This window comes from Hemibagrus wyckioides, linkage group LG09 (genome assembly GCF_019097595.1).
Source record: "Hemibagrus wyckioides isolate EC202008001 linkage group LG09, SWU_Hwy_1.0, whole genome shotgun sequence".
In the NCBI taxonomy this organism is placed as follows: Eukaryota; Metazoa; Chordata; class Actinopteri; order Siluriformes; family Bagridae; genus Hemibagrus; species Hemibagrus wyckioides.
Window position 1 is genome coordinate 25,768,157 of NC_080718.1, and position 17,500 is coordinate 25,785,656.

Genomic DNA, 17,500 nt, shown 5'->3' on the forward strand with positions numbered 1-17,500 from the left:
CGTCTTTGCGTGTTGATTGGGTTGTTTGGTGCGAGTGCAGATTTTTAATGTGCCTCTTGTGGAGGGAGAAATGAGACTTAGTGCTCACAGATCCGAAAAGATGGAAATGTTGCTGTTAATTTATCCTGTTCATGCATCATGTAGCTCTTTAAGTTTTAATAATATTCTGGTGGGAAATCTGGAGCTGCGTCCCAAATGGTGTATTACACACTACACACAATATACACTACACACACTATACAAACTACACACAATATACACTACACACACTATACACACTACACACAATATACACTATACACACTACACACACTATACACACTACACACTACACACAATATACACTATACACACTACACACAATATACACTATATACACTATACACACTACACACTACACACACTATACACACTATACACACTACACACAATATACACTATATACACTATACACACTATACACACTATACACACTACACACAATATACACTATACACACTACACACTACACACACTATACACACTACACACAATATACACTATACACACTATACACACTATACACACTATACACTATACACCACGCACTCCTTCAGTGTCACTCATGTGATCTGGTTTCTCAGAAGGGAGTACTGGTCTCAGGTTCTGGTTGTGACTCACATGGTTAAGGTTCTGGGTTGCTGATCAGAAGGTCAGGGTTTAAGCCTCAGCACCATCACTGTTGGGCCTGTGAGCAAGGCCCTTAACCCTCCCTCCTCCAGGGGGCGCTAGACAATAACTGACCCTGTGCTCTGACTCCAACCTGTGAAGATGAGATATGTGAAGAAAATAATTCTACTGTGCTGTAATGTAACGTCTGGCAGTAATTAAGTCTTGTTGTTGTTGTTGTTCTTCTTCTTCTTCTTCCTCCTTTACTTTGTCTTTTTCTTCTTCGTCTTCCTTCTCTTCTTTGTCTTCTACTTTTTCTTCTTCTTTGTCTTCTTCTTCTTCATCTTTTTCTCGTTGTTGTTCTTCTTCGTCTTCTTCTTCTTCTTCTTCTTCTTCTTCTTCTTCTTCTTCTTCTTTGTCTTCTTCTTCTTTGTCTTCTTCTTCTTCTTCTTCTTCTTCTTCTTCTCTGGCTGAAATTCTTCTTAACATGATATAAGAAGAACACCAGGTGTGATTTCTATAGATTATCTTCCTGACCTGCAAATGAACTGATTCGATGTTTGGAATCAGAGCCAAGGTCAAATTTCAAGGTCAAGTCATGAGTGATGAGAAGGACTGGAATTTTTTCATCAGATATTTCACATACCGGATTTTCAACAGAATTCATTTTTATCTTTAAACATAAACATGCATCTCCATCTTATTGGACATTAAAGGGTCATCGTAGGGTCAGTGGTGGTGGGGTTTCCCATGCTGCATGACTCTTATGATCGCTCCAGTCTCCTCTCAGCTCCGTATTCTCAGAGGATTAGCAGGCGGTGTTTTAGTGCTAGCATTAGCGTTAGTGTTTTCCATCCTGCATGAGAATGAGAGGAAAAAACTGAATCAAAAATATTGATGGAAACAATTAACCTTTCCATGGTGTCCTTTTCTTTTAAACAGAGGAGTGTTGTATCAGTGATGATGTGAGGCAGTGAGAGATACGGTGATAATGTGCTGATGAACCATGAAGCTTTAACTGAGTCTGACTGGAATTATTCACCATGTGTATCTCTCTCTCTCTCTCTCTCTCTCTCTCTGTTTCTCTTTTTCTTCTGCTCTCTTTCTTTCTTTTTTTTCTCTTTCTCTTTCTCACACTCTTTTTCTTTCGTGTTCTCTCTCTCTTGCCCTGTCTTTCACTCTTTTGCTCGCTCTTTCGCACTCACTCACTCACTCACTCACTCACTCACTCTCTTTCTTTCTTTCTTTCTTTCTTTCTTTCTTTCTTTCTTTCTTTCTTTCTTTCTTTCTTTCTTTCTCTTTCTCTGTCTCTTTCTCTCTCTCTCTCTCTCTCTCTTGCCCTCTTTCACTCACTCACTCACTCACTCACTCATTCTTTCTTTCTTTCTTTCTTTCTTTCTTTCTTTCTTTCTTTCTTTCTTTCTTTCTTTCTTTCTTTCTCTGTCTCTCTCGTCCTCACACTCTTTTTCTTTCGTGTTCTCTCTCTCTTGCCCTGTCTTTCACTCACTCACTCACTCACTCACTCACTCTTTCTTTATTTCTTTCTGCCTCTTGCGCTCTCTCTCTCTCTCTCTCTCTCTCTCTCTCTCTCTCTCTCTCTCTCTCATAGCAGCCAGTGAGGGCCGAGTCATCGGAGGAGAAGATTTTTTCCAAAAGGTAAGATCTACAATTTTCTCCATTTCCTTTATTTACCCCATGGGTTCAGTGTGGCTCGCTGCTACTGGAAAATAATCAGCGACAATCATGCAGTTCGTTTCTTCTTAATTGAAGCACATGCTGTATGTATATGTTTTTTATCCATTTATAGCTACAGAGAGTTAATGTTGTGGAAGACAAATGACTGAACAAGTTGTTACCACACACACACACACACACACACACACACACACACACACACAGATTTCTCCCAGGTGTTGACATTTCTCTCTGCAACTTTAGACAAAACATTCACTTTATCCTGTTGAGCTTCAGGGAATTTCACAGTCATCAGCTCTCTGTATAAAAAGGAGAGCTGACTGAAATCACATCACTCCTATTTCAGTTTGGTTCGAAACGCTGTTTTAATCTCCACAGTGTCACTGCATCTACACTGAGCACTAATCCCCATCTACTCTGCTGTCATCTCTCCTTCATCAGCTGCACATGATCCTATAGTCATAGTGCACTCTCTCTCTCTCTCTCTCTCTCTCTCTCTCTCTCTCTCGCTTTCACTCCTTTACTTTGTCTCTCCCTCTGCCTCTCCCTCCTTCTGTCTGTCTCTGTCTCTCTCTCCTGTTCTCTTTCTCTTACTTTTCTTTCACTCTTCTGCTCTTGCTCTCCTCCTCTCTGTCTGTCTCTATTTGTCTCTGTCTGTCTGTCTATCATAGTGCTGTCTCTCCCTCTGTCTCTCTCTCCCTCCCTCTGTCTGTCTGTCTCTCCTTCTGCCTGTCTGTCTTCCTCTGTCTGTCTGTCTCTCTGTCTGTCTCTCCGTCTGTCTGTCTGTCTGTCTGTCTGTCTCAGTCTCTCCCTCTGTCTCTCTCTCTCTGTCTGTGTCTCCCTATTTCTGTCTGTCTGTCTGTCTGTCTGTCTTTCCTTCTCTCTGTCTCTCTGTCTGTCTCTCCTCTCTCTCTGTCTCTCCCGTTGTCTGACTCTCCCTCTCTCTGTCTGTCTTTCTCTCATGTTCTCACTCTCTCCATATTTTTTTCTTTCTTTCTCTCACACACACACAGCACACTCTTTCTTGTTGGCTGTTCAACGTAAAGTCGTTTCACCTCGAAAGTTCTGCCAGCATTGTCATATTTTATTGAAACCCTGAAAAGGAAACGTTCTCCAGATCACAGAACAGCTCCAGAGATATTCCAGAGTTCACTCCCGGCTCTGTGGGGAATGTAATAAAACAGTTTTCTGTGCAGGTTGAAATGTAGAAAATAATCGACACGCTGGTGCCAGTAGTAAGTGTTACGAATACCGGTTGCCATGGTAACGATGTTTTATCAGCCGGTGGCGCTAGCGTTTCAAATCGCTTTTCTCACGGCTAAAGTGAACGGTCTCGGAGGAAGATTTGGCGTTTATGTAGATATAAGGTTCATATCATAGCACACTCTTCTGTATTTACTCTCATTGCAGTCGATGCACAGAGTCGCTCCGTATTGCAACTCTTCTCAACTTTGTCACTCGCCCATCATGTGACACGCCCACATCTACACCCCGGCACTTGCTGTTACCGCTCATATAACCGGAATTTGCCGGAAAAAGATCTCCTGTTGCTTTTTTGCATTTTATTTGTCGCATTCACAATCGAACACAGTACAGTGTAGTTAAATGCTTTTTACCAGGATCCATGTTCAAAACAAATCAAGTATATAAAATGGAATTTAAAAATGAAATAATAAAAATTTAAAAAAATATAGAAAAAAATAGGAAATAATAAAATAGGGAGATATATTAAAATATAATAATAACAATAATAATAATATATTAATAATTATTATAATATTAAAAAATACAATAATAAGGAAATATATTTTTTATATATAATCAAATATTGATTATATTATTTTTTACAAAATAAGCTCAAACAAAAATGATATTTTTTAGATAATAAAAAAAAGAAATAAAATAACATAAAATGTCGAAATTGAGTAATAAATAAATATATTTTTATATAGTAAAAATGTGAAAAAAACTAAAATGGAATAAAATGAGATACAATGCAAAATTTAGTTATAAGGAATTCAAATGCAGTCTGATGTACAGTAGAGTGAGAGCTCAGTACAACGAGAGCTGAGATGTGAGATGATGGAAAGGACAGAAATGGAAGGACTGGAACGCTCCATCTGCTTTGGAATGGAGAGCAGGCACCAGAACCACAGCACAACATTCACCATCTTGCTTGTTTTGGGTCAGTTGAATCACATGACTGTGTCACGTGACTAAAAATTGTTGTTTAAATAAAGTCCAGTTACAGTATCTTTAGCGTTTTTAACTTGATCCACTGGTCAGAGCTTTTTGAAAATACTCCATTATCTCTGGCCAAACGTAGAGCAGAGGAGAAAAAATAGATTTTATTAAATAAATGTATCTGGTGAAATGTGGGCTAAGCTGAAGGAGAACTCCATGGAGAGAAGGGTTCGTTTTTCATTTCATTTACGTGGATTCTCTGCTGTGTTACTGCACGTGCTTCAAATATCCAGATTTTACAACATGGTGATTCTCGTTCTGATCTCAAAAAGGCTTCTATCTCTCTGTCTGTTTATCTGTCTGTCTGTCTGTATATTTATCATTCTGTCTATCTGCCTGTTTGTCTATTTGGCATTCTGTCTATCTGTCTCTTTCTCAATATCTGTCTGTCTATTTGTTATTCTGTCTATCTTTCTGTCCATCTGTCTATTTGCCATTCTGTCTGTTTGTCTGTCTATCTGTTTATCTAGAACCGTACAGTAAGATTAGAAGGACCACATTGTTCACTTGTATGCTGATGTAGTTATTGGTTTGCACTCTGTGAACACACACACACACACAGACACACACACACACACACAAACACTCTCTCACACACACACACACACACACACACAGACACGTACGTTTCATCTCAGCTATGTAGTGAGTTTCAGTATAAATGATTTCCAGATGATTTCGTGCTTCCTCATTAATGACACCTTACAGTTTTATGGTTTGATGTGATCATGCTGATTGTAAATGTTTGTGCTGTAAAGAGAGAGAGAGAGAGAAAGAGGTTTCTCTTCTTCAAGAGGTGAGAGAGTGAGGGGGATAAAGAAAGAGTGAGAGAGTGAGGGGGATAAAGAAAGAGTGAGAGAGTGAGGGGGATAAAGAAAGAGTGAGAGAGTGAGGGGGATAAAGAAAGAGTGAGAGAGTGAGGGGGATAAAGAAAGAGTGAGAGAGTGAGGGGGGTAAAGAAAGAGTGAGAGAGTGAGGGGGTAAAGAAAGAGTGAGGGGGATACAGAAAGAGTGAGAGAGTGAAGGGGATAAAGAAAGAGTGAGAGAGAGGGGGATAAAGAAAGAGTGAGAGAGTGAGGGGGTAAAGAAAGAGAGTGAGGGGGATACAGAAAGAGTGAGAGAGTGAGGGGGATAAAGAAAGAGAGTGAGGGGGATACAGAAAGAGTGAGAGAGTGAGGGGGATAAAGAAAGAGTGAGAGAGAGGGGGATAAAGAAAGAGTGAGAGAGTGAGAGGGATAAAGAAAGAGTGAGAGAGTGAGGGGGATAAAGAAAGAGTGAGAGAGTGAGGGGGATAAAGAAAGAGTGAGAGAGTGAGGGGGATAAAGAAAGAGTGAGAGAGTGAGGGGGATAAAGAAAGAGTGAGAGAGTGAGGGGGATAAAGAAAGAGTGAGAGAGTGAGGGGGATAAAGAAAGAGTGAGAGAGTGAGGGGGATAAAGAAAGAGTGAGAGAGTGAGGGGGATAAAGAAAGAGTGAGGGGGATACAGAAAGAGTGAGAGAGTGAAGGGGATACAGAAAGGATGAGGGGGATACAGAAAGAGTGAGAGAGTGAGGGGGGTAAAGAAAGAGTGAGAGAGTGAGGGGGGTAAAGAAAGAGTGAGGGGGATACAGACAGAGTGAGAGAGTGAGGGGGATACAGAACGAGTGAGAGAGTGAGGGGGGGTAAAGAAAGAGTGAGAGAGTGAGGGGGGTAAAGAAAGAGTGAGGGGGATACAGAAAGAGTGAGAGACTGAGGGGGATACAGAAAGAGTGAGAGAGTGAGGGGGATACAGAAAGAGTGAGAGAGTGAGGGGGATAAAGAAAGAGTGAGAGAGTGAGGGGGGGTAAAGAAAGAGTGAGAGAGTGAGGGGGATAAAGAAAGAGTGAGAGAGTGAGGGGGTAAAGAAAGAGTGAGGGGGATAAAGAAAGAGTGAGAGAGTGAGGGGGTAAAGAAAGAGTGAGAGAGTGAGGGGGATACAGAAAGAGTGAGAGAGTGAGGGGGATAAAGAAAGAGTGAGAGAGAGGGGGATAAAGAAAGAGTGAGAGAGTGAGAGGGATACAGAAAGAGTGAGAGAGTGAGGGGGATAAAGAAAGAGTGAGAGAGTGAGGGGATAAAGAAAGAGTGAGAGAGTGAGGGGATAAAGAAAGAGTGAGAGAGTGAGGGGGATAAAGAAAGAGTGAGAGAGTGAGGGGGATAAAGAAAGAGTGAGAGAGTGAGGGGGATAAAGAAAGAGTGAGAGAGTGAGGGGGATAAAGAAAGAGTGAGAGAGTGAGGGGGTAAAGAAAGAGTGAGGGGGATAAAGAAAGAGTGAGAGAGTGAGGGGGTAAAGAAAGAGTGAGGGGGATAAAGAAAGAGTGAGAGAGTGAGGGGGTAAAGAAAGAGTGAGAGATTGAGAAAGAAAGAACTGGAAAAGAATTATTGTCGTTGCACAGCTGTTCAACACAATTTAAGGTGCAGCATTGAAAGAAAAAGAAAGAAAGAAAGAATATTGAATGGGAGTAGAAAGAGGGATTAAAAATGAGAAAAGGAGAGAAAAAGAGGGATTAAAGAAAGGAGAGAGAAAAAGAGGGATTAAAGAAATGAGAGAGAAAGAGGGATTAAAGAAAGGAGAAAGATTAGAAAAAAAATTAAAGAAAGGAGAAAGAGAGAGAAAGTAAAAGGAAGAAAGAGAAAGAAGGAAGGGAGAAGGAAAGAAAGAGGAAGAGAAAGTAAAAAAAAAGTGGAAGGAAAAAGTGAGATTAATGAATGGGAGGAGAAAGGGGGATTAATGAAAGGAGAAAGTAAAAGGAAGAAAGAGACAGAAGGAAGGGAGACGGAAAGGAAGAGGAAGAGAAAGTAAAAAAGAAAGAGAGGAAGGAAGAGAAACTGAAAGAGAGGAAGGATGAGGAAGTGTAAGAGAAAGAGAGGATGGAAGGGGAAGTAAAAAAGCAAGCAAGGAAAATAGAGGAAGAAAAAGTGAAAAAAAGTGTGTGTGTGTGTGTGTGTGTGAGAGAGAGAGAGAAAGATGGAAGGAAGGAAGGAAGGAAGGAAGGAAGGAAGAAAAGAAAAGAAGGGAGAGAAATAACCAAAAAAGGAGAAAGGAGAGGAAGAAAAAGGCAGAGAATAAGAAAGATAAGTGTGAGAAAGAGAAAAAGAGTGAGGAAGAAATAGTGAAAAAGGGAAGAGAGCGAGGAAGTGAGAAAAAGAAGATAAAGAGAAAGGAAAAGTGATATGAGGGAAAGATCACAGAAAGATAGAAAGAAAAGAGGAATGCAGTGTGTGAGATTTGCCCTCGTCTCATTCCCCCGGGAATACCGGAATACCGTGGACTTTTCCCTCCACATCATTCTACATTTCTCCCTGAGTGTGTGGAGAACCGCACGCCTCTTCCTGTCCTCGTCCTCCTTTATTTCCTATTGTTCCCAAACAAAAGACTGGAGGCGCTCGGCTGCTGTTGGCTGGGAAGAGCGTGGAGCCGGAGTTTCACACGCCGGAGTCGGCTTCGGGAATCTGGGAAGTTTTCCATCATGAACGATTTTGAAGTATCTGCTTTTTTTTCTTCACTCCTTCATTTTATAGCAGAAAAGTTCTTCTTAAATCACAAAGTGTGAATCTCTGTAAATATAAACACACTGGGAGACAGAGACAGGGACCGGTTCATTTCCTCTTCCTACCTCCATGATGGAACTGCTTCACCTTTTTTCACACAACAAACAAACAAACAAACAAACAAACTTTCAGCTGTTCTTGATCCATCCATCCATCCATCCATCCATCCATCTATCCCTCTCCCTAGACTTCCCTCTCTCCCTCAAACCAGTCCTCTATCAGTCTCTCGTTCAAGTCATCTATCCATCCATCCCTCATGCTAGACTTCCCTCTTTCCCTCCAACTAGTCCTCCATCACTCTCTCCATCCATCCATTCATCCATCCATCCCCCTAGACTTCCCTCTCTCCCTCAAACCAGTTCTCTATCACTCTCCATCCATCCATCCATCCATCCATCCCTCACACTAGACTTCCCTCTCTCCCTCCAACCAGTCCTCCATCACTCTCTCTCCATCTATCCATCCATCCCCCTAGACTTCATTCTCTGCCTCAAACCAGTCCTCCTTCACCCCCTCACTCCATCCATCTCTCAACCTAGACTGCCCTCTCTTTCTCCAACCAGTCCTCAATAACTCCATCCATCCATCCATCCTTCACCCTCTCTTCTTTCAAACCAGTCCTCGATCACTCTCTCTCCTGTCATCTATCCATCCATCCCTGACACTAGACTTCCCTCTCTCCCTCCAACCAGTCCTCCATCACTCTCTCTCCATCCATCCATCCATCCATCCATCCCCCTAGACTTTCCTCTCTCCCTTAAACCAGTCCTCCATCACTCCCTCTCTGTGTGCATGAGTGTGCATAATTATTATTATCATTATTCATACACATGCGTTAGAAATTTTAGTCTCAGTTTTGGTCCAGGTTTCAGTTTTAGCAACAGGTTGTTTTTCGGATAAATTTACAGAGACTCCTTCCAGACGGATGTTGATACCAAAGTGCTTTCGCAGCTCGTCTCTGTTTTTATGTCCGAGTGTTTACTTTTCTCTAATGGAAGCCACTTGAGTGCAGAGGAAGAGAAAAAGGAGTGTTCGAATCTGAGGTGTGTGTGAGTGTGTGAGTGTGTGAGTGTGTGAGTGTGTGAGTGTGTGTGTGTGTGGTCTCTCCCTGATCTGCTCCATCTGCAGCGATCAGCCAAAAACAGCAGAAAGGCAACAAAGCCCTAGATGTATAGATAGCTTTGGCTTTAGTGAGCATGCAGGGAGCGAGGGGAATTACAGCAGCAGCACGGCTCCTCCAGCCTCTCCCTTAGTTTCCTCTCGGTCCCTGTGCTTTAATATCACTCAGACATGTTTCCACCGAATACCTCCATAATGAGCCTCTTCCTGTAGAAGACGTGGAGTCAGATTTTTTTCCCACAGAATATCTTACAGCGCTGCACCATGGCGCTCGTAGCCGTATCGCTCTCTGTAGCCTTGATTGGATCGGGCTGTGTCCCAAACCCCAGCCGTGCAAGGCAGCCATCAGGTACTTTTTACAGGAAGTAGTCATTTGATGGACACTCCTTGAACTTTTTTTTCCCCCTAAGTTGGCAAAAAAGTTGTCTCTTCTGTCTCAGTCCTATTTTTGTAAATGGAAACAAGGGAAGACAGGCAGATTGCAGACTTACAGGCTTGGTCTTAAATACTTGAGTAAAGCTTAGGACTGTTTTGTGGGCGGGGCTTAAAACTATTAGCTGTGGAGCTTGTCTTATGTCTCATATAAAAGTTCCAAGGAATTACATTCCTATAATCTTACACCCTTATTTTTTACTTTTTTCCCCAAGTCTCCCGTTCCTGGTATAATAAACTCCACTCTTCTTTTCTTTTCACTAGATGATGGGGATTTGTGTTTATTCAGCTACGTTAGTGAGCATCAGTGAGATCAGACAGGTGATGAGGCTCCAGTTCCAGTTCATCCTGAAGGTGTTCAAGTCAAAGGGGTTGAGTCAGAGTCAGGGCTCTGTGCAGGACACTCCAGATCTTTCACTCCAACCTGAACCTCCACACCATGTCTTCATGGAGATCAGGAGCTTTGTGGACTGCGTCATGGTGGAACAGGGTTTGAGCCTCTTGGTTCCAGTGAAGGGAAGCTGTAAAGCTACAGCAGGAATCTGCTTCTAAAATTGAAGACTGATGAGAATCCTGCTCTCTAAATAAACCAGCACTGTGATTTTAGTGGTTACTTCTAAACCCTCCTGAGGCCTGCAGCCTGACTTCTGTTATACTGACAAATAATGTTATACTGATATTCCAGTGTTAGTCATTCATCTATCCATCTATCCTGTCATCCATCCATCCATCCCTTCATCACTCCATCCATCCATCCCTCCATCCATCCCTCTCTCCTGCCAATCCTCCATCCAGCTCTCCCTTCATCCCTCCATCCTTTCATCCATCCCTCCCTCCATCCAACTCTCCATCCATCGCTCCCTTCATTCCACCATCCCTCCATCTATCCCTCTCTCCATCCAATCGCCCATCCATACCTCCATATCTCCATCCATCCATCTCTTCATATCGCCATCTCTCCATACCTCCATCCATACCTCTCTTACTCCATCCAGTCCTCCATCACATGCTCTCTCCCTCCAGCCAATCCTCCAACCAGCCATCCATACATCTATATATCTGTTTCCTTCCCTTTATATTCATCCATCCATCCATCCATCCATCGCACTAGCCAATCCCTCACCCCTCACTTCTTTCCTCCAACCAGTCCTCCATCCATGCATCCATCCATCCATCCACCCATCCCTTCCTCACTCACTCCATCCATCCATCCATCCATCCATCCAACTATCCATAAATCCATCCATCTATCTTGTTGAGCTGCTTGTGCCAACTCACCCACCTCATCACTGACACCAACCTGTATTTCATCTACATTCCTGATCATAAATCGTCAGCTGAAACTAGCTAAGACTAGTAAGAGTGCTAGGGTTACTGTGTGCGTGTGCGTGTGCGTCTGTGTGCGTGTGCGTGTGTGTCTGTGTGCGTCTGTGTGCGTGTGTGTGTGTGTCTGTGTGTCTGTGTGCGTGTGTGCGTGTGTGTGTGTGTCTTGGGAGCTGTTCACGTCAGAGTTTTGGCAGCTTTTGCATCATTTATGAGGCATCAAACTCCAAGAACATAACGTAAAAAGAAAAACAAAACAAACTCAAGTGTGAATCATAAATTCTATGAAGTCCACTAGAAATGACTTTGTTGTTCCTGCATCCTTGTGTAAAAAAATCTTAGGAATGACGCAAATAGCTGGACACACAAAAATTCCAACAATGTATCCGGTGAATGATCCAGATGCTGATGTCGGCAAAACCGAACTATAAAACGTTTGAAAATAAACAATCGGTTATGTAACAGCCATGCTTCCGAATCTTCCTCAGCATCACACGAGCATTTATATCATTCCAAACGTAAGTGTGTGCTAGTCTGGATTTAGCACATGGCGGTTTTACGATCTGGTGCCGCGATGAAACGACGCTGTTTCCTGTAAGTGGCGTGATGAATGTTTGCAGTTAGTCTGAGAGTGCTCTTGAAATCCAGATAAGTGTCTCGGTTCCAGCTTCAGGAGCTTGCGCTTAACCGTGATTTAAGACAGCAGGTTTGTTCGTACCTTACTGTAAAGATTTCCTTCACGGACAGGACCAGTTTGAAATCAAATTAAAGGGTCTGGGAATGTTCCGGAATTTGAACATGGAACATCCTGGTTTACCAGCGACATCAAATTCATTGATAACTTTAGAAAAATGTTTATCAGAATTAGCTTTATTGCTAAGTACTGTGGGTTTTACATGAACAAGGAATTTGCCTTGGTGTATTGGTGGGCAGTGGTGGCTCAAGTGGTTAAGGCTCTGGGTCATTGACTGGAAGATCAGGGGTTCAAGCCCCAGCACCGCCAAGTTGCCACTGTTGGGCCCTCTCTGCTCCAGGGGCGCCGTATCATGGCTGACCCTGCGCTCTGACCCCAACCTCCAAGGATGGGATATGCGAAGAAAGAATTTCACTGTGCTGTAATGTATATGTGACAAATAAAGGCTGTTTCTGGTGCACAACAATACAAAATCGAAACAATAATTATAAGTAAGAAAATATTGTGTCCAGTTTGAGAGGGGGTCAGCCATTTAATCTTAACTGGCTGCTTCAGGGTCCTGGAGCTGTACAGGTCCTGAAGGTGTGGTAAATTCACCAGCCAATCACCTTCTCTGCAGAGTGAATGACCCACAGGGAATGGCAGTCTGGTTTAGTCTCTGGTAGTGGCAGCAGCGTAGCAGGTGGTCAGGGAGTTCAATTTTATTTGTATAGCGCTTTTAACAATGGACATTGTCTTAAAGCAGCTTTACAGAACATAACATATAGTACAAAAGTCCTAGCTGTTAGACAAAATCATTCCTAGCAAACAAGCCTGAGGCGACTCTGGCAACTCATTTAGCTGGTATGAGGAAGAAATCTTGAGAGGAACCAGACTCAAAAGTGAACCTCATCCTCATTTGGGTCATACCGGAGAGTGTGATTATAAACAATGTCCTTTCTACAGTCATGTACAGTCAGTTGGAGTTGTGTGATGGAGATACAGCATATGTAGAATGTTGTTGTTGTGTGTGTATTAATGAAGAGGTTGTTGTTGTCCTCAAAGTCCACATAATGTTGGCATCGTTGCTTTGAATACCCAAAATCCTCACGAAGCAGAATCCAGCTGAAGCTGGTCCATCTCTGGATGCCTGAGGATCTTTGCAGGGTTGGCCTCTTCTCACTGAAGCTCTATTGGAGCTGGCACAATCTCTAGATGCCTCGAGATGGGTAGAAAAAGGGAAACAAGTGGAAAAGAATTAGCGTGGCTGCTGTTCATAACATTAGCGAGCACTAGATGATGAGGTGCATTTAATCAGATGTACTGGAGCACAAGGTTATGGGATGTATTATGTGTATGCCAGGCTAATGCCTGGAGTTCAGGTGTAAGAAGAGCACCATCATTGTCTTTGGTAGGCTGAACTTCTTTAGCTGAAGCTGGTGCGCTTTCTTTTTTAATTAAACAGTCTATATGCAGCACCCACTTGAGATCCTGGGTGATGATGGTTCCCACAGTATACAGTATTGACTGAAGGGTCATCTAGTGTTATTGGTGTAGAGGTGGTTCTGGGTTCTTCCTAAAGTCAACAACCATCTCCAGTGTGTTCACAGCAATAAGCTCCAGGTTGTTCTGACTACACCAGGTTACCAGACGATTAATCTCCCTGCTTTTATTTATTTATCCTCTCTCAGAAATGGAGTGAGAAACATCTCCAAAACTGCAGCTCTTGTGGGGTGTTCCCGGTCTGCAGTGGTCAGTATCTATCAAAAGTGGTCCAAGGAAGGAACAATGGTGAACCGGTGACAGGGTCATGGACGGCCAAGGGTCATTGATGCACGTTGGGAGCAAAGGCTGACCCGTGTGATCCAATCCAACAGACGAGCTACTGTTACTCAATTTGCTGAAGAAGTTAATGGTGGTTCTGATAGAAAGGTGTCAGAATACACAGTGCATCACAGTTTGTTGTGTTGGCAGCAAAAGGTGGACCAACACAATATTAGGCAGGTGGTCATAATATTAGGCCTGATTGTTGTCCCATAAGTCCAGAAGATCACCAATGCAGTCATGAAACCAGTTAAAGTCTAGATTAAAATTGGCGGATGGTTTTCTATAATATAGTTTGTTTCTATAGTGAAACTTGTTTGATGGACATTTCACATAATCAAAAGTTGGGAAAATGGATTTGAAATGGTGACATTTTCCATAAGGAGGTTTATTTATTTATTTATAGAATAAGTCTGGCTTTGCTTCCTGGACCCTTCTTCAAACTCTTTGGCTAAATTTCACCCCAGACCACGAGAGACGTATATCCTCAATTGGGTAGAAACCCTCATGTCAGCTCTGACAACTTCCCACACACTGCTACCTTCATGTGGAAAAATTCATCACATTTGGACCCGTAGCGCTCCGAGGTCTTAAGTGTACTCTGCTCTTCCTCTACACACTCTACACCGTCATCTCTCATCAGACTTCATTTCTCATCTCACACACTCCACCAGGAGCCTCGGCTCGGGTGCCAGAGACAGAACCGGGCCAAAGCCTGAGCGAGCATTTCACTGGATTTCAGGTCAATCCTTTAAGCCTTGGTTATATTATATAGCTTTGAAAAAAAATCATGAAAGCACATGTCTTCATGGATTTTGGTGCAGAAGGAAAAAAACAGGGATTACATACGAGACATGTTTTAGTTTCGAAATCCTGAGCAAACATAAGTGCTGAAAATAAAAGTAAAAAAATAAGTGCTGAAAATAAGAAATGAAGTGCTGAAAATAAAAATAGAAAATAAGTGGTGAAAATAAAAACAGAAAATCAGTGGTGAAAATAAAAATTAAGTGCTGAAAATAAAAATAGAAAATAAGTGGTGAAAATAAAAACAGAAAATCAGTGGTGAAAATAAAAATTAAGTGCTGAAAATAAAAATAGAAAATAAGTGGTGAAAATAAAAAATAAGTGGTGAAAATAAAAATAAAAAATAAGTGGTGAAAATAAAAAAATAATTGCTGAAAATAACAATAGAAAATAAGTGCTGAAAATAAAAATAAAAAATAAGTGGTGAAAATAAAAAAATAATTGCTGAAAATAACAATAGAAAATAAGTGCTGAAAATAAAAATAGAAAATAAGTGGTGACAATAAAAAAATAATTGCTGAAAATAACAATAGAAAATAAGTGGTGAAAATAAAAACAGAAAATCAGTGGTGAAAATAAAAATTAAGTGCTGAAAATAAAAATAGAAAATAAGTGGTGAAAATAAAAAATAAGTGGTGAAAATAAAAAAATAATTGCTGAAAATAACAATAGAAAATAAGTGCTGAAAATAAAAATGGAAAATAAGTGGTGAAAATAAAAAATAAGTGGTGAAAATAAAAATAGAAAATAAGTGCTGAAAATAAAAAATGCTGAAAATAAAAAAATAGGTGCTGAAAATGAAAACAAGTGCTGAAAATAAAAATAGAAAATAAGTGCTAAAAAATTATGAAAATAGAAAATAAGTGGTGAAAATAAAAATAGAAAATAAGTGGTGAAAATAAAAAATAAGTGGTGAAAATAAAAAAATAAGTGCTGAAAATGAAAAGAATAAGTGCTGAAAATAAGTGCTAAAAATTATGAAAATAAATAAGTGCTGAAAATGAAAATAAAAAGTAAGTGCTGAAAATGAAAATAAAAATAAGTGCTGAAAATAAAAAATAGACATTAAGTGCTGAAAATAAAAAAAATAAGTGGTGAAAAAAAAAATAGAATTTAAGTGCTAAAAATAAAAAAAAGATTCATAGCATAGCGCAAAAAATATAGTTTTTGTGCCAAAAAACAGGCTTAATAAGTTAGAGCATCTTTTTATAAGTTCCTAGAGACCAGCGTGACTGATGATGATGACAGATAAATATGATGAATGATAAATGGTGAGCTGATGAACTGAGTAGACTTATATTGATATATTTATTATAATATTTATAATATTAATATTAAAGGGTTAAATAATTACTCGTTGTTTTGTTTGTTCTTTTGAGGGAGAGGATTTTTTTTTCTTTCTCACACCAGTCTGTCTTATGTCATTCTGTCTCACACCAGTCTGTGTCACGTCATTCTGTCTCACGTCAGTCTCTTACGTCAGTCTCTCACTCTCACTCACGCACACTCTCTCTCTCTCACTCACACACAAACACACACACACAGTCACAGTTTTTCTATCAATGCATCTCACACGCACACTGTAACTCAGTCTCTTACACACTGACATATAGTCTCTCTCTCTCACACACACACACTAACCCTCTCTCTCTGTCTCTCTCTCTCTCTCTCACCCATAATGATCTCAGACACATAATTTAGATTATAAAATTCTTTTTTTTTAAATAATTAAACAAACTACATAAATACTACATAACCCACCCAAAAACCCACGACAGTCCTAATGTGGTTTGTGATTTTACCTGTATGTGTGTGTGTGTATATGTATATATATATATATATATATATATATATATATATATATATATATATATATATATATATATATATATATATATATATATATATATATATACACACACAGGTATGTAAGCATATTACAGTAGTGCACACACTCAGCGCTGGAAACAGTGCTGTTTGTGATGAACGCAGCCGGCTGCAGGCGGTGTGTGTAACGTGTGTAATGTGTGGAGCTGGAGCTGTGTTTAGAGTCTGGCGCTCAACAGGTGATGGTTGAGTGCATCGCAGTTCAGGCTGATTTGTTGGAAACAGTCTTCGTCTTGTTGTGGACATTCCACACACCACAACCAGAACAAACCAGAGGGGTTTAGTATCCGGGAAAAACATTTTCTTTTTTTAAATGTGAATGAATAAATAAACAGATAAATAAACAGGAGGATATGTAACACAGTACTCTTTCTAATATTCAATTCTTTCCTCCGAGATTTTTGCATAATAACCTGCTTTCTCTTTCCTCACTACATCCCTGTCTCTTTCTTTGTCTCCATCCGATCCTCTTTCTGGCTCGGCTTTAGGACCGTGTGTGTGTATGTGTATGTGTGTGCATCAGGAATCTCTAATAACCTGAGCTTTTTTGCCAAACTGCGGTTCTGATGGAAAAAAAGGTTTGGCTAGAGAATCTTTTAAGAGTCCACGTGGAAGGACATCAAACCTAAAAAACTGGCCATTTTTCTGACTAATGATCCGTGAGGGTTTACATGCTGCGAAAGAAGTCATGAAGATTTTGAGCATCATCTCAAAAACAGAGCAGGTAGTTACCTCAGCACAGAAGAGATAGAGGCAGCAAAGCCAGGCCCATTTGATAGATAGATAGATAGATAGATAGATAGATAGATAGATAGATAGATAGATAGATAGATAGATAGATAGATAGAAATTACTTTAAAAAAATTATATATATATATATATATATATATATATATATATATATATATATATATATATATATATATATTAATTATATTATTTTTATATTATTTTTTATATTTTTTTACATTATATTATTTTATATTTATTTTTATATATAAGTATATAAAAAAAAAAAAAAAATATATATATATATACTTCTGGGACATTTTCAGTCAAATAAGTCCGATATCAAATTCATCAGGGAATTAGTTGGCTTTCAGTCGGAGGAGGAGATGTCGTCCGAAGTTTGCATCGAAACAAAAGCAGATCAGGTCTTCGAGCCAAAGATGCAAAACCTCTGGGGTCAAAATGTTCTAAACACAAAGACAGCAGCCAATCAGAAGCAGCCGTGAGCTCGTGGATGCGGAAGAGGGCTGATTCACGTTGATTTTGGAATCCATAA

At 40.4% G+C, this 17,500-nt stretch overlaps 1 protein-coding gene across 2 annotated transcripts in view; it reads left to right on the forward strand.

The window, feature by feature from the left end:
* The window catches only part of bicc1a (BicC family RNA binding protein 1a), a 92,846-nt gene that overhangs the window by 48,579 nt on the left and 26,767 nt on the right, over positions 1-17,500 (forward strand). The window contains exon 2 of one of the 2 annotated variants that reach the window (XM_058399568.1): positions 2,258-2,304. In XM_058399568.1, the coding sequence (XP_058255551.1) occupies positions 2,258-2,304 (47 nt within the window). The remainder of the gene's footprint in view (positions 1-2,257; positions 2,305-17,500) is intronic. The other variant, XM_058399569.1, reaches the window with a different exon arrangement.